General features: G+C 42.2%; 4 protein-coding genes across 10 annotated transcripts in view; all 4 read left to right on the top strand.

Annotated features, from left to right (window-relative positions):
- Nucleotides 1-5608, top strand: part of fhod3a (formin homology 2 domain containing 3a) — a 35236-nt gene extending 29628 nt beyond the window's left edge. For 5 of the 7 annotated variants that reach the window (XM_088318953.1, XM_088318956.1, XM_088318957.1 and 2 more), the window contains 10 exons: nucleotides 405-563; nucleotides 641-823; nucleotides 1276-1395; nucleotides 1517-1678; nucleotides 1765-1955; nucleotides 2547-2793; nucleotides 2902-2925; nucleotides 3228-3429; nucleotides 3504-3668; nucleotides 4386-5608. In XM_088318953.1, coding sequence (XP_088175079.1) covers nucleotides 405-563; nucleotides 641-823; nucleotides 1276-1395; nucleotides 1517-1678; nucleotides 1765-1955; nucleotides 2547-2793; nucleotides 2902-2925; nucleotides 3228-3429; nucleotides 3504-3668; nucleotides 4386-4468 — 1536 coding nt within the window. In that variant the 3' untranslated portion in view covers nucleotides 4469-5608. The remainder of the gene's footprint in view (nucleotides 1-404; nucleotides 564-640; nucleotides 824-1275; nucleotides 1396-1516; nucleotides 1679-1764; nucleotides 1956-2546; nucleotides 2794-2901; nucleotides 2926-3227; nucleotides 3430-3503; nucleotides 3669-4385) is intronic. The other 2 variants (XM_088318954.1, XM_088318955.1) reach the window with 2 other exon arrangements.
- Nucleotides 5609-5996: 388 nt separating this feature from the next.
- LOC148321534 (glutathione S-transferase A-like) lies at nucleotides 5997-8436 on the top strand. The gene is made up of 6 exons (XM_088319156.1): nucleotides 5997-6272; nucleotides 7211-7276; nucleotides 7364-7469; nucleotides 7682-7800; nucleotides 7880-7962; nucleotides 8082-8436. The coding sequence occupies exons 1-6, from the start codon at nucleotides 6105-6107 to the stop codon at nucleotides 8212-8214; spliced, it is 675 nt and encodes a 224-aa protein (XP_088175282.1). The 5' UTR covers nucleotides 5997-6104; the 3' UTR covers nucleotides 8215-8436.
- Nucleotides 8437-9403: 967 nt separating this feature from the next.
- On the top strand, nucleotides 9404-12050 carry LOC148321535 (glutathione S-transferase A-like). Its single transcript, XM_088318743.1, has 6 exons — nucleotides 9404-9663; nucleotides 9742-9807; nucleotides 10672-10777; nucleotides 11414-11529; nucleotides 11618-11703; nucleotides 11778-12050. Exons 1-6 carry the CDS (start codon nucleotides 9496-9498, stop codon nucleotides 11914-11916), a joined length of 681 nt encoding a protein of 226 aa, XP_088174869.1. The 5' UTR covers nucleotides 9404-9495; the 3' UTR covers nucleotides 11917-12050.
- Nucleotides 12051-12682: 632 nt separating this feature from the next.
- On the top strand, nucleotides 12683-14927 carry LOC148321536 (coagulation factor XI-like). The gene is made up of 9 exons (XM_088318742.1): nucleotides 12683-12848; nucleotides 12924-13080; nucleotides 13373-13482; nucleotides 13568-13730; nucleotides 13888-14006; nucleotides 14066-14198; nucleotides 14274-14380; nucleotides 14554-14713; nucleotides 14786-14927. The coding sequence occupies exons 1-9, from the start codon at nucleotides 12788-12790 to the stop codon at nucleotides 14886-14888; spliced, it is 1113 nt and encodes a 370-aa protein (XP_088174868.1). The 5' UTR covers nucleotides 12683-12787; the 3' UTR covers nucleotides 14889-14927.
- Nucleotides 14928-16507: the final 1580 nt, after the last annotated feature.

Consider the following 16507-nt stretch of genomic DNA (forward strand, 5'->3'; position numbering starts at 1 on the left):
AAGACTTAGAGCCGAGGTCTACGCAAACTCTTAACAAAACAACTGCAGCTACGATAGTCTCAGCCCTGTTAAGCTGTCAGTCACCGTGGGGATCCTCAACGTCAACGACCACCGTGTCTTCAAAGCTGTCAATGCGGCTCTTGCGAACCAATCACTATACGGACCATTACAACATTGTTGCATTTACACACTTCTTGCACTTGAATGGATGCTGCACCTAATCAAGTGTCCTTACCTTGAACTAAACCAGTCCCACACAGCTGCAGACAATATAACCAGCGTGATGATGCTTTTAATCTTGAAAAGCCCATAAAGTGGACCACGCGGTTTGAGAAAAGTGAGGCAAGGTGGGAGAATGAGACGAGACCCAGCGGTGATCCACTCGCTATGTTTGCCTCTCTTAGAAAACGGCAGCGGACGGCAAGCGTCAAGAGATCATCGTACTGGATTCCAAAAGGAGCAACGCCATCAACATCGGGCTGACGGTTCTGCCTCCCCCTCGCACCATCAAGACGGCAATCCTCAACTTTGACGAATACGCGCTCAACAAGGAAGGCATTGAGGTATTTACACAAAGATCTAAATGAAAGAAACCCGGCATCCAATGTTGTGTCTCTCTTTCGCGATGCCAATCAAACAGAAAATTCTCATGATGATCCCCACGGAGGAGGAGAAGCAGAAGATCCAGGAGGCTCAACTAGCTAATCCTGATACACCTTTGGGCTCCGCCGAGCAGTTCCTCCTCACTTTGTCCTCCATCAGCGAACTCTCTGCCCGGCTTCAGCTTTGGGCCTTCAAGATGGACTATGAGGCAACTGAAAAGGTCTGACTCTGGGAATCTGTTCGTTTACACCAATATATGTGTTGAACGGTGACACAAATAGCGAAAATAATTACCGTATTAAGTTCCCAGTCTCAAAACCTTTGTCTATGTATCATCCAAATGTGCGCTGCATCTGTGTTGCGTCAACATCGGCAAAACATCAACGCAGTTACCTCACCAGAGCTAATTAGCGGTCATCCCCCAGCGCATCACATTTTACTCATACCGAGTTCAAAGTCAAAATCTTCAGAACAAAAGCCGCTTTTCGTGTTGTCCAGTAAAATTTTGCGCTTCTCACGGGATGCAGTCTCTCTTTTATGTTTCCTTTGATGCCCGTATTTCTAACCGAGGCCCACTGACCTCAACCCACTGTTTGTGTTTTGCTCTGGAGAGGACTAACAAATTGTTTGTGAGCTCTAAATGGTACAAGTGTGTCATTTTTTCTCCTGCAGGAAGTAGCTGAGCCACTGCAGGATCTAAAGGAAGGGATGGAACAACTAGAGAAAAACAAGACTCTCCGTTACATTCTCTCCACATTGCTCGCGATCGGAAACTTCCTAAATGGAACCAATGTGAGTTGGAATCCTTGCCGGATCAAACCTGTGCCATTTCTGAACTGATTTTTTTTTAGACTCTCGTTATACACCTGTGCCTGTTATTTTACCCCCATTTTGTTTGTCGATGTGTGACTAGGCTAAAGGTTTTGAGCTGACATACTTGCAGAAGGTGCCAGAAGTAAAAGACACTGTCCATAAACAATCTCTGCTACAACACGCCTGCTCTGTGGTGGTGGAGAACTTCCCTCAAAGCACGGACCTCTACTCGGAAATCGGAGCCATCACACGTTCCGCAAAGGTCGGCCGGTCACAGAAACTTTATATAAGGCAAATCAAATTTGTTTGTACTGTACGTTAGGTGACTGTACGACTGTTCGACGGCAGGTGGATTTCAACCTGCTGCAAGAGAACCTGGGTCAGATGGAACGACGCTGCAAAGCATCGTGGGACCACCTGAAGGTGATCGCCAAGCACGAGATGAAACCGCAGCTCAAGCAGAAGATGTCGGATTTCCTCAAAGACTGCGCGGAGAGAATAATCATCCTCAAGATCGTCCACCGGAGGATCATCAATAGGTGGGTTCACAATGATGCATTTGGTTATAATTTTAAAAAGCAAAAACTGCATCCTTAACAGTAAATACTTTGAAGGTGATTTTATTTAAAAAAATAAATAAATAAACACTAAAATAAACTTAGCTAGTCCCCAAAACACAAAGCTTGTCTCTCAGTCAAGATGCATCACTTCAATGCAAAACTTCCGATTTGAAATCTGATCTGATGCAGAGAGCAGGTGTTGAGCTGATTGGCAGTTTTGGTCAATTGACTTTTCCGTGACAACAAAGGAAAGTTTTATATTACAGACAGATTGAATATGAATATCCTTCCATTTTCTCATCAGGCAAAATGAAATGACAATGATGAGATTTTTGTGTTTCGGCTCGAGTGATTCTTACCAAGGCTCAGTCTTGGCGCCCTCTTGTGGCCTCTTATGACATTTCCGCAAATAGCTTTGTCAAGGTTTCCCTCATGAAAAAAATTTCAAACATGAACTTTTTAATGGTGTTCAGTGACGCACAGCGCGATTGCAATAAATAGAATATAATATGAACGCTGTTGGCTAAAATCTGAAGAGAATATGAATGAACTTTGTCTTATTCCTACCAGGTTCCATTCATTCCTGTTGTTTCTCGGACATCCGGCATACAGCGCGAGAGACGTCAGCGTGCAAAGGTTCAGTAAGATCCTCAGCGAGTTCGCTCTGGAGTACCGGACCACCCGAGACCGCGTGCTGCAGCAGAAGCAGAAACGCGCCGACCACCGCGAGCGCAACAAGACGCGAGGCAAAATGATCGTGGACGTCGACGCGACAGTGAGTTGTCACGCCAACGCGGCCTCGTCGCCACACGCTCAGGTTCATTTTTCTGCTCTTCTTCCTCTAAATGGAGTGCCGCTCCTTTAAATTTCTCCCTTGATCCTCTTTGTGTGGTTCTTTGACTTTCCCGCTTTCTTTCCCGTGTAGTCTGATGATGAAGAAGAGAACGAGGTACCAAAGCGCGTGCCTGTCTCCTGCATGTGCGTTTACGTGTGTGCATGACATCACCTCCTGTAACTTTCAGTTAGGCCGTTTTTAATTGCAATTGGGTTACTTCAGTTCTGTGTGTGCAGCATAACAGTTCAATGCTGATGCACCGTGTTTGCTTTCAAATCTGGGGTCCACTAATTGACCCGAGTCTGCAGACTTCAGAACTTTACTGGGGTTATATTCCATTAGCATGTCTAAATCTGGTCCAATCTCTTTGTCCTGGTCCTATAAAGCTGACTTTTGCCCTTTTTCTTTGTATTCAGAGTGGGAGGTATGGTTCAAGCAGCGCCCCTAGTGGCTGCCAGGAGAGCGATCAGCCTCAAGGTCTGGGCCACGCCGAGGATGCCGCGGAACACGAGCACATGAAAGCCGTGCTGAGGACGAGCCTAAGCTACGGCGGCGACAAGGACGGAAGCGGTGTTCCAGGCCTGCGGACGCGCACTCGATCGCGACCAGGACGGGGAGGTGAGGGCGACTGCACGAGATGGGCTTAGTTGAATTGGAGTTTGAAATTTGAATTTGAGAACGTTGGTCTCCAGGTGGCAGCATGCGGGCGCGGACTCCGGCTGTGGAAGACGCTCAGGTGTGCGGAGATGACGCCGCGGATGAAATCATGGAGCGCATCGTGAGGTCCGCCACTCAGGCTCCGGGAAGTAGACCGCAACCACGAGAGAGAAGGAGGTCAAGGGCCAACCGGAAATCATGTAAGAACCATGTGCAGCAAGACTAAAATCTATTTACTACTGCAAACTAGTAGAACCACTCCAGCACATGAGTAGAACAACTACATGTAGTGAGTGAGTCCAAACTCTGTGTGCTACTAGTACCACTAGTGATACAAAAAAATATTCTAGTGTTTCACAAGTACTTTGAAGATTACAACCGGTTTTGTCTTACTAGTAATGTGGTGATTCTACTAGTGTTCTTTACTCATTCCACTACTGCACCTAGAAATCGTTTATAGCAGTGGCAAACATCACTAGTGAAGCAAAGTTACTAGTGCGCCCCAGGTACTCTACTACTGCACAGAAATGTCATGCAACATTTTTTAACTCATTCGCTACCATTGACGGAAATAGACGTACTTTCATTTTACCTGGGCTGGCAGTGAATGAGTTAAAAAAGCATCACTAGTAGGAGTTGTTTTACTAGTGTGTGCTATATGACAATATAGCAGTGGAACTCTGTGGGAAAAAAAAATCACAATTCAGATTTAGTCGTTCAACTAGTGCACAAAATGTCATGAGAGAAGAATGATGTCAATAGTGAGACAGTGACATCGTACACTCCAGAAGTGGAAAAAAACAACGATTCAGCGAATCGAATAAAAGCTCAACTCATCTTTCCATAGAGCGTCATTTCTGCATCCATGCTTGGACTTGACAAGGGCAAACATTTGACGTGGATTTTGTTTCTTGCAGTGAGGCGGACCCTGAAGAACGGTTTGACCCCAGAAGAAGCGTTGGCGTTGGGTTTAACCGAATCCGGCGAGCCGCAGGTGTAACGCCCCGCCCCTGGGGGTCTGTCCTCGTCGCCGACGGCAACGTGGTTGCCGCCTGCCGCCTGCCTTCGTTACACAATCTTGTTGCACCAAGCAGAAGCTCCACGTTTCTGTCAGCTGCTAACCTTGCCGGATGTGTCTGAGTGATGAAGTCAGTGTTGTTGTATTTTTTTTTTCTCGTTTTTTTTCTTCGTTTCTTTGAATGCTGCACAAAGACCATCCTCTTGAGGATGTGGTGAAGAAAGGAGGCATCGTGCCAAGGAGGATGAAGCGATGCTGCCATCAGCGATAATTGGAACAACTGTTACCTAAGTCACCATTACTCTGATTTAAGCTGTGAACTTACGACCCAAAGATGAACTCATCACCTTCACCCGGTTCCAAAGTACCTTGAGACATCAAAAATCAACACATGAAAGGCAAAACTGAAATGGGAAATTTGTGTTAGTACAAAAAAGGTTGCTTGCGGCAACGAAAGTTCTTCGATTGGCTGTGTGCCTTTCCACTAAAAAAAAAAAAAAAAAGGGACAAAACTGTATTGCTTTACACGCCTGCTTTTGTTATCTGTTAAGTTTCTCAGTGTTGCAGACAATTAACTTTTCTGTTTGGGAGAAAATGTTCTCAGTATTTATTTGAAAGCTGACACTCTCATTTTGTAAGCTTTTTGCACCTTACTAAGTCACTCACACAGAAAAGGAAGTTTTTATTTTTGAGCAACTGTATGTAAAGTGTAAAAATACTTTTTTTTTTTTTTTTTATGAAAGTATTTGAAAGACATGCAACAAAGACTGCATATGACGTGAACATGCCCTGTTACAGTCGCTTGCATATGTAGTGCAGTTCAAGTTGTGTTTATAATATCTGTAGAAAGTTGTATTATAGTTGGAGCAAAACAAACAGAAGAGCCTCATCTGTAAAATATGATAAAGCGTAAATGGAAACTGGAGATTTGGTCTCTTCGGGGGAATTTGATTATTTTTATGGAGGTACTCCTCGCTACTTTTGCTTTCAAAGCATTTTTTTTTTACTTCATCAAACTGAAGGGAAACATCACCACAAATAAGACCATGAACTCCTATTGTCTCACTTGAAAAGCCGTTTGTACATGTTCTACAAGAATATAAATAAAATTGAAAAACAACACTGTTTTGTTGGCATGTGCCTTTTTTTTTTTACTTCATTTTAATATGCGTAGAACACGTTTTTTGTGCACTTTTACATCAACCATAATAAACATGAAAATATGTTTAGTGAGCAGGGGTGTGACAAAAATATATTTGAACTGTTATTTAAAAGATAGGAGTGTTTTTTTTGTATACAACACTTACCAGTAGGTGACAGTAATGCTCCGAAAATAAATAAAAAGACATTGATGAAAAGTGAATTTTTTGTATACAACACTAGGTGGCGGCAGTTCTCCTAAAATTAAATGAAAAGACATTGAAGAAAAGGAGACGGATCCTTGCGTGCAAGTGACATTTGGTCCACCAGGGGTCAGCATCTTATCTAATGTGTGCATACTATCGAATAATTTCACATTGAGGAAGAAGTGAATCTGATCAAGGCCATAAATAAGGGGGCGTGTCGGTCGTGTCAAATTGTTTTTCCAACACGTCCAGAAAGAAGTCCACCGTTCGTCATGGCCGAAAACATGACTCTTTTTTGGTGCTCCGGCTCAGTTCCGTGCTGGAGGGTAATGATCGCCCTGGAGGAGAAGAACCTGCAAGGATACAAACAAAAGCTGCTCTCCTTCGATAAGATGGAACACAAGTCACCAGAGGTTTTGGCTATAAACCCGAGAGGACAGGTCAGAAACGTGCATGCATTGCTCAAAGTCATTTTAGCGGTTAATAGGAAATCCAAAGCGTGCAGCCGTGCACATGAACGTGGACGCAGTTACGTAATCAGGATACATTTTGAGACTGCAAGATTGACAGTTGTTCAAAGTTCAAAGCTGCCTGCTTTCTTTGTATCACAATCATCTACTGGTCGATTACCACATAAAGAAAAAAAGGCCGATTTTATTCCTTAATGCATTTCATACCACTGAAACATTATCAACAGTTTGAACACCAACAGTGCGCTTCAATAAAGATTAAACAATAAAAGTACTAATTGATTTTTTAGAATGTATTGCGCATACAAGTTCATGACAAAAATATGTATATAAATGCTTTAAATTTATCAACTGCTCTTAAACCGTGAACGAAAATAAATCAAGTTATATGGGCTGTGATTCTTTCGGGTGCCACTAGAGGGAGCCCGTATACACTTCTGAATTACTGACAAGAGGCGTTCACAGAAAATGACAAATACTTGCGTTTTTCAGCAGGAAGATATGTTGGCCTAAACAGACTATTTTAGTGGTCTTTTCATTTTTTCAGCGCTATAACAAAAACAAATAATTTTAAGTATGTGTACACGTTATAAGCATATAGTTAACCTGAGGTGTTAAGCTTCACATTTTATGGAATTGAAAAAAAGGTCTATTTCAACATTTGCTCTGCAAATAATCTGTATAGTATACATCCAAGATGTAAAGATGACTCTAAATTATATTTCTCTCTATTGTAATTGTAAGAAAATATTTTCTATGCATGTTTGCTTTTCGGCACAGCTTCTGGTGTGAATGTAAATTTGAAGAATATTGAGTGCCATAAACAGCTCATTTGCATCAATCCCCTACCCCCCCTTTGCAGGTTGTGTAATTTCCCTAAACCATGCTCAATAAATTGATTCTTTCAGCTTCCTTCTTTCAAACATGGCGACAACGTTTTGAATGAGTCCTATGCAGCCTGTTTTTACCTGGAGGTGAGTGTTTAAAAAAAAAAATGTCGGTATTGTTTATTGAAGCGTAAGCATGTTTTCAACACGTGCCTTGTTGACTTGTTTTGACAGAGCCAGTTCAAGAGTCAGGGGAGCAAGCTGATCCCAGACGGCCCCGCCGAACAAGCCCTGATGTACCAGCGCATGTTTGAGGGCCTCACCTTTTACGACAAATTAGGTAAGACGCTAAATAGGAGGGCTGGTGATAACTTGGGACTGTTCATCATTACTAGTAGTTGTGGTCTACTTTTCAATCCCTCTCACTTAGAACGGATTTGTTTCCATAAGTCTTGCCTCACAATGATGACATAGTTGGAAAGCTTCCCTATGGAATTAATTAGTCGGTTAGTTGTCACACACAAGCTGCTTGTGGTCTCACCTTATTTTTAGGTGCTGTTATCTACTACGAGTATTATGTGCCTGAAGGCGAGAGGCACGCCTCCTCCATGAAGCGAAACTGCCAAGCTCTTGCCGATGAGCTGCAGCTGTGGGAGGGTTACCTGCAAAAGGTGGCAATACAAAATACTCGAGTCAAAAAAAAATGTTATTTTCACGGTCAAACATGCTCCATCTGGCCTGTCTTTGTAGACGGGATCCCACCTGGCTGGAACTTCCTTCACACTGGCTGATGTGATTGTATTCCCGACTGTTGCTAATCTGTTCAGATTCGGGTGAGTTGGGTTTGGACAAAATGACCCATAATTACAAAGCGACACCTACGAAATAATTAATTTGTTCCGTTTAAGTGCCCCTTTCTGAAATTATGAATTCCTCTGCTTGATCTTTTCAGGTTGTCAGCTGAGCGTTACCCAAAGGTGGCTGCGTACTACGCTCGTCTGAAGGATCGAGCAAGCATCAAAGCCAGCTGGCCTCCTCATTGGCTGGAGAACCCCAAGGGAGAAGACACACTCAAAGATATCTGACGTTCACGTCGGCAGAATCTGCGAGCCTGTCACGGGGCTTCTAAAAAAAAATGGGAAAAAAATTGCACTATTGGAACAATTTATGATCATCTAGTTCTACTGTATCAAAAGGAATGAGTTAAGATTACAGCAATATTTTCATCACTCAAAGGCATTTTTGTTTTTATTGGGGAAAAAATAGTGAATTCTGTCTAATAAAATGAAATTAAGCATTTAAAATTATTATTACAAGAATTATCTTGCTTTTATTTTCTGCGAGTCACCTCGGACTGCATCAAAGGGCATACAACCAAGATAGGACATAAAATCCCAACAGCTTCAAATACCCGCCACGCCTATTTTGTTGCACGACAGGTTTTTGCACCAACAATGTTTCTGTTAACAGTCATGGTGACTTGTCGATTTTTTTTTTTTGTTTGTTTTTTTTAATCCCCAATGTTGACACAATGTTTGATATCCATGCAAAGGTTCAAGCTTGCGTGGCGTACAAATTGGAATGGCTTTTGTCAGCCTACACTACACGAAAAAGGGCTTGCATAATGAATAAGGACTGTAACCTGAGCTGCCTTTTGTACAATAGATTCCAGATCGGGCTAACCGATAAAAGTTGATATGAGGCATATAAAAGGTTTGCACTGTACCATGAAACAATGCATCACGTGCTATGCAATAATCGTTAATGCTCACTACTAGATTGCATTGTCTTTTGGGCAAAGATTGGGTGCAAAGTGATTTAATGCAACTATCAAAAAAGACGTTATCGAATGAGATTTTTTGTTTTTGAGGTGTGGTGCACTTTCTAAGGAGGTTTTCTTTATAAGCACGCGCCTGAAACCTGCGGGCGAGAAAAAAAAGTGCTTCGTCATGATGACATTTCATGAAAACGCACGACGTGCAACTGCGATACAGATATAAGAATACAGAAAAATAATGTAATGTAGGAGGCGGGAACAATCTCAAAAGTTGTTTTATTGCTTAAATACCATGGCGGCAAAATCGAAGAGTAATAATAGGTTAAGATGATTCACTCGTTCTTTAAAAACATTTAGCATTTTAGGCTTTAACTCAATAGGATTATTAGAAACCAGAGGATGGCATTAAAACAGTTGTTAAAGTGCGCGTGCAACCCGAGTGGGCGTGACCATGACAAGGCAATTCATGGAGGGACTCAAACTCAGCGTGTCCCACCTCCATGCCGGTTATATAAACGAGGCACGCCACAAACCACCTCACTTTCCTCCTGCACAGTTTTTGTTGGCAATCCTCGCTGCAAATCCAAGCATGGCCAAAGACATGACTCTCTACTGGGGGGCCGGCTCGCCCCCGTGCTGGAGGGTGTTGATCGCCCTCGAGGAGAAGGAGCTCAGGGGCTACAACAGCGTACTTCTCCAGTTTGAGAAAATGGAGCACAAGTCCAAGATGGTGCTCGATGTTAACCCCAGAGGGCAAGTAAGTTCGCTTGCGATGAGAGTGCAACGTTAACGATGCGTGTTATGTAACTCGTGTTAACTATTTGCTTGCTCAAAGCTTCCGACCTTCAAACACGGGGACGTAGTCGTCAATGAGTCCTGTGCTGCTTGCATGTACCTGGAGGTAAGGCTCGGAGTGGCGAAATTCACACGACTACTGATTTTATTTATAAAAAAAAAAAAAAAAAAGCAATGAACATGCATTTTTTTCTAAAAATGTATTGAGTCAATTAATCAACAGTACATCAATATATCATGTGCGTTAAAAAAATAAATAATCAAAATTTGTAGATAAATTGCACTATCACCATTAATGTCGTCACCCCCCCCAAAAAAAAAGACAAATAAATGAATTAAAAATCTAAATTAAAGCACAGTAAAACAGGAAAACTGTCTTTGGATATTTGTAACTAAGGTTTTATAGGAAAAAGGCATTTAAAAAATGTCAAGTTCTTAATGCTTTTCTTATTGTTAATTAATTTGATTATTTGCTAACATTGTTAGCTGACCTAAAAATGAAAAGGCTAAATTTGCTAATGACAAAAAAATGTAACAATAATGCAGAAGCCTTTTCTTATTTTTTTTTCCTTCAGATTTCCGCATTTTTGAAGGTACACAAGATAAAAACATTGAAAAGACATTCTCCATGCACCGGTAACATCAAACAATAAACAATTCTTAACCTTAATTCTTTCTTAACCTTGTTCATGTCACAAATGCTACCTCTGTATTTAAGGCCCTATAAGTCCAAAATCGCACCCGTGTTTGACTTAAACTTCTGTTTACGTGTTGTTTTTTTCCACGAGGTTGAAAAAAAATCTGATAAATCTACATTCAGTACAGCAACCAAGTTAAATCCCGTCACCACTATGATGCATTGTCCTCAGATGAACTTGAGTCCACATTCAAGAGTGGGGAGTGTTCTTAACACTGCCCATAAAAGAAAAAAAATACTGATTTTGTTTTACTTTGATTTAACATGAAACAGAATAAGTTCAAGGAGCAAGGAACCAAGCTCATCCCAACCTGCCCTGACGAACAGGCCTTGATGCACCAGCGCATATTCGAGTCCACATCACTCGGCCAGAAACTCGGTATGCAAAGAATCTGACTCATTTTGCAGCTTTCCACCCTTCCCTTTATTGCATCTTGTGATTTAACACTTGATCACCTTTGTTTCGAGCTTCATCGCTCTCGGCGTCTTCCTTTAGCCCCAATGAGGGAAGCTCATTACCAGCAGACCACCCCGAGCGTTTTGGGCTGTTCAAAACACATCATGCGCTTGTGGGTGCAAGTGATGGGTAAAAGGTCGTCGAGGTTAATCCGAATAAGGATCACATGTTAGGAGTGGTGAGCCAAATCATAAGACGAGGTATTTGGGTCACTTTAGGAATTCATTTGTAGACAATCGGAATATCTCTTTGTGCTATACCGCCCCCTTGTGGCCAAAGCGCACACCTCAGAAGCCCCAATGCTCTTTAAATTGTAAAGTAAAAACTGTATATTTTTACAATCTGTATATTAATTTCATTGCAATATTATATGCTGTTTCTTGTTACAAAAATTAATAAATTAATTAATACCATTGACGGCAAAAGACGTCAAAGATCCATTTTTTTACTCGGCTGGTTGTGAATGAGTTTATGACAATTCCAGTCGGTCGGAAAAAAAACCCTCACAAGATCTCACCAGTCAATTTCATTGATGTGAATTCTGAAATGACTTTGCAGGCGATGTCATCTATTACGATTGGAAGGTTCCCGAAGGGGAGAGGCACGACTCTGCAAGGAAGAGGAACAAAAAGGCTGTGGGGATCGAGCTCAGCCTGTGGGAAAGATACTTTAAGGTAAAAAATATAACCTTGACACTTAATGGCCTTTTGCATAATAGCGGTGTGTAATTTATTATGTAATCCCTTTTTTGCTGTTTTGCAGCGGACGGGACCTTTCCTGACCGGAAAGTCCTTTTCCTTGGCTGATGTAATCATTTTTCCAAACATCGCGTATGCCTTTCATTTTGGGTAAGGGCGTCAAGGACATAACGTGGCGGTTAATGAATGAATAAATAAAAAGAACCTTTCTCTTTCTATTCCAGGTTGTGTGCTGAGCGTTTCCCGAAACTGGGAGAATATTACAATCTGGTGAAGGAGCGTCCCAGCGTCAAAAAGACATGGCCTCCCAACTGGAAAGACAAAAAAGACCTGTTCAAAGACATCGAATACACCGAAAGCTAAGCTTTTCTACACGGTAGTCATCGCAAATGATAAGACTTGTTCGGTCTTTTAAAACATGTTACTCCTTCAGTTTTCAGTACTTTGAGCAGCAGCTTTTGTTCTCCTGGAAATCAATAAAAGCTCACTTTCAAATACCAGTGCGGTAATGTGTTGGTGTCTTTCAACTAACCTCCAGTAAAAGACCTTCTCTCTGAATTATTTGACGATTTGCATCAGTCTGACCTAACTCCAAAATGGCCGACAACAGCGGAGAATGTTCACAATGAACTCCTTAGAAGGTACTTTTTCTGATTTAGTTAATTTCTCGATTTGATTTGAATCAGTTTGCCAGGTGTGTAAGGGTATACGTTGCCAAATAAAAATAAATTCCAAAAAATACACTAAATAACTGAGAAACTGCTCTGGAGTTTATCACGGAAAACAAAATAGTGTAAAATATGCTAAGCTAATGTTGCTATTGTGGCTTCAAGTCATCCCATGTGCTTGCCACATGGCACACATGACAAACTAGCATTTAGCATTTTAGTATTAGCACGTCAAGCTAATAGCTCTGGTAACATGCTACTAACAAATAGTCTTATTAGAAAACGTGAAACATTGCTTGCTTTCTCCACTTAGGTGTCAGTTTAGGTTTTCTTGCACCACCGATAACGATCTGTATTTTCCTCCCATCTCTTGAGTTATTCACTTTTTCTCATTGCACAGGAAAAAAAAGAGATTGTTGTTTTAATTGATTTTTCTTCAATTTGCAAACATTGCCCACCCACGTTTTAGCCAGTCACAAGACGGGTCAACTCCTCTCGGCTAAGAGGTGGCGAGCTATAAATGGGCTAACTCCAAAAGTCACTTGCCCTGTGGACTCGCCGAGACAATGGAAGCGCTTTTCATCCTGTTAAGCGTCCTCGCTTTTAGCGGCCTCTCATTAAGCCAAGGTATACCCACTCAATGATTCATTTGCGTGTGATTTGTCGTCTGTTGTACACTTTTGTTTTTCCTCACATCTGTAGAATGCCGAAGAGAACTGTTGGAGAATATTGACTTTCCCGGAACAGACATCAAATTTGAGTACTCTCCTGACGTGCAGCACTGTCAACATTTGTGCACACAGCACCCGTCGTGTCTCTTCTTTACATTTGTGCGTGCTGACTGGATCCGTGATGACAGGTGCAAGTGCAAATATAAAAGTAACTGAGTATTCACTGCGCTAAAGGTATTGTTGTGCTTTTGGATGGAATTTCAATTTTTGCCGTGATCTTGATTGCATGAGAGAATGTTTTGTTTTAGTCCTTTTATGGCTTGGACACCTGTTTTCAATTTTGTTACTCTACTCCTTGTTAGAGAAGCAGTTGCGCAACAAGTACTGAAGGCTACTTTCATTGAAGTTTCACCCCCCAAAAGAAAATCCCAAATATAACTTTTTGTGAGTAGTAAAATAATTTCCCGGACGTCTCTGCAGGCATTTCTACTGCTACCTAAAGTCTACGCCCTCTGGACAGCCCAAAGTTCAGAAACCTCTCCTTGGTGTCACCTCCGGGTATTCCCTCAAACCCTGTGGCCCGAACCTACGTACGCAACACCACCTCCCGCACTAATTGTGTCGACTCTTAAAAGTATGCTAACATTTTGATTTGTAAACCGTCCTCTCTACAAGAACCTTGTCTGTATGGCGTATACCCAAACGTGGACTTTCTCGGGGCAGACTATCGGACCTTGTTCACGGGCACCTTTGAGGCGTGTGAGCGAGTGTGCACAGAGGACCCTTTTTGCCAGTTCTTTACATTCGTCAATGACGTCTTCACACCTGAGAAGATCAGGTAAGATCAGGTTGAACCGACGCCGTGTATTTGGCCTTTTTTTGGCCAAATCATGATAACCTGGCGTGTCTAAAATTACATAAAATCTTATTGTGGTCCTCACTGGATGAAATTTTGTATTCTGTAGCCGGGTGAGGTAATACTATTTGTGTTTTAGGTATAAATGCCACCTGAAATTCAGCTGGCCCTTACCAAGGACCTTGAACGTAAACAGGAAGCCCGGCGTGGTTTCTGGCTTCTCGCACAGCCTCGAATTTAGTCAACCTTCTGACAGAGGTAAGAAAAAAAAAAAACACAGATAACGCTCTTGACTATACTACATTATCCTGTTCCAGCATGTTCAGCCAAAATTTTTCCCAACACCGACATCGCGGGGAGCACCATAGAGTCGCTACCTGCCGGCACGCCCAAGCATTGTCTCGCCTTGTGCTCCGCTCATCCACGTTGTACCTACTTCTCTCACCAGAGGTTGTCAAATCCCAAATTCATCGTTATTACCACAAAATGATTTCACCAAAAAGTTGAATCGACATATCTCCGCAGCAATTCCTTCACCTGTCAGCTGAAGCACAATCCCAATGAACTCGTGATGAAGGCCCTAGAAGGTGTCACGTCTGGGATCGCGACACACTTGTGTCAGCAAGATTCCAGTGAGTTTTTATCACCTTTTTATAAATTAAAAAAAATAAATAAGAAATTTAAAAAAAAAAAGCAGAATACTATAATAGTGTAATCATAACAAGGCTTACTTTTATATAAAGAGATGGCACGTTTTTCGTCATTTGTTGAATTTCTTGGAAATAACGTGGCTCCGTATCAACAGGCTGGGCAAAGACGGCTCTTGAGGATGTCGATTTCCAAGGTTCGGATATTCGTTTCGAGCTGATGGACGACGCGGAGACGTGCCAGAAGACGTGTAGCATTGATCAAAATTGTCAGTTCTACACTTACGTCAATGACACCTTCAACGACTCCTCGTTCTGGTACGGTATTTTGATACGTTGACCTTTGGACTCCAAGACGTTGATGCAATGAACACGGGTTCTCTCCGACAGGCGTCGCTGCTATCTCAAGCGCGTCACCACCATGCCGGCTCCTCCCAAAATTACCAAACTGGCTAATGTGGTGTCTGCGTTCACAAAGAGGAATTGCATTTAGACGATGTTTGTTTGGAATACATTAAATGTTTCAACATTACACTGTCTGATATCCATTCCCCCCCAAAAAAAATTCTGGTGAAAAAGGGAAAAAAAAAACAGTTTAGCCTTTGTATGCTTTCATGCTTGCGTGTTTTCAGTCATTGTACTTATTGCACACATGAGTTTTTCATCAGCTGAAGTAGCACATTTGGGCTGTTCTCTCTTTTGGCAGCAGAGGTTGCTCAACTCACAAAAACAACTCTGGTTTCTGTTTTATTTTTGCACTTTGAAATTGCTCTGCATTAAGTCAATTAGGATTTTTTTTTCGTTCGACATCCTTTTTTTTTTTTTTAATTATTAGTGCTGCTTGGCAATATTTCTTTTTCAAATTAGCCAGTATATGCATCGAAAGAATATAGTGGTGGTAAAACTGTCCTGTTCGGTTCGTTGTTTTTAATGTAGTATTTAGTTTCATGTTTTTTTTTTTTTTTCCTTCTGTTTGATGTGTCTCGTGGTGTCCACCTGTGTCCGTTTACCCAATCCGCAGTGTTAACCAATCAGCTCCCTCCAACCCTTTGTGTCTTGTCCAGGTGTTCCTCATTGTCTCTTGTTTGTTGGTATTTAGTTCCCTGTTTGCATTCGGTTCTTGTTGGTTCATTGTCCTGGTCAGCGTCCATGTCAATGCCTCCTGTCCAGTGTTTGTCGTCTGTTCCACAGCACATTTCAGTTTTGCGAGTGTTTGTTTTGTTACTTTGGTCCTTGTTTTGTACGTTGTTATTCAGTGTTTCCCATGTGGGTCCTCCTCTTCCTCATCCTCCATGAAAACAGTGACGAAAACTGCACTATGTTCCAAAGTATGCGTTGGATATACATTTCAAGTTAATTATTTGCAAGAAGAGGTGTAACATCTTGAGAAAAAAAAATACACACATATAAATATATTTAAAAACAAAACCATTTCTAACTAATTCTCCTGGCACCGAGTTTTCGGTTATTTATGCACATGCACGCAACGGAGAATTCAACTGCAAATAGTAAGCATGTGACTGGCTAAGTTTATTTTCACACAATAGCAAAAATGTTCTCTATTCCAGATATTTGTTTTTAACTACTCTGGTGCCTTGCATTTTAAGTTGTTCTCACAGACACGCCCGACACACACACACGCGCACGCACACACAAATTATTGCTGTGTCTTCCCGGCCTCCCCTCCCCCGTGGGAAACATCGTGCAGTGTGACTGTGGTCGTGCTCTCTGGAAGCTGTGGTGATGACTCTGGCTCCTCTAGTCAGAACATTGCCAGTTCAACTGTGTGTGCATGTGTGTGTGCGTGTGCGAGAGAGTGTGCCATGTGTGCGCACTCGCGTCCTCCACAAACATTCCGCCGCAATCCCATCCGTGCAACCGCCGGCCGACCTTGCACGAGAGCCGTGCCGCCACAGCGGCTCAGTCCTGACGCCAGGCCCCAAGACTCGCATAACACACACACACGCACACGCATCCGCGTAAACAAAGCCCTCTGGAAAGCACACAAACAGGGCAACAAGCGCACAGCGTTGGCCTGCCAGCACACTGGCTCGGATAAACAAAGTGCATGTTGCAGAACACACACATTTTTGGACCGCAGACCACAGATGT

The sequence above is a fragment of the Idiotropiscis lumnitzeri genome, chromosome 16, assembly GCF_059441095.1.
Source record: "Idiotropiscis lumnitzeri isolate Australia: NSW breed Sydney's pygmy pipehorse chromosome 16, RoL_Ilum_1.0, whole genome shotgun sequence".
Taxonomy (NCBI): domain Eukaryota; kingdom Metazoa; phylum Chordata; class Actinopteri; order Syngnathiformes; family Syngnathidae; genus Idiotropiscis; species Idiotropiscis lumnitzeri.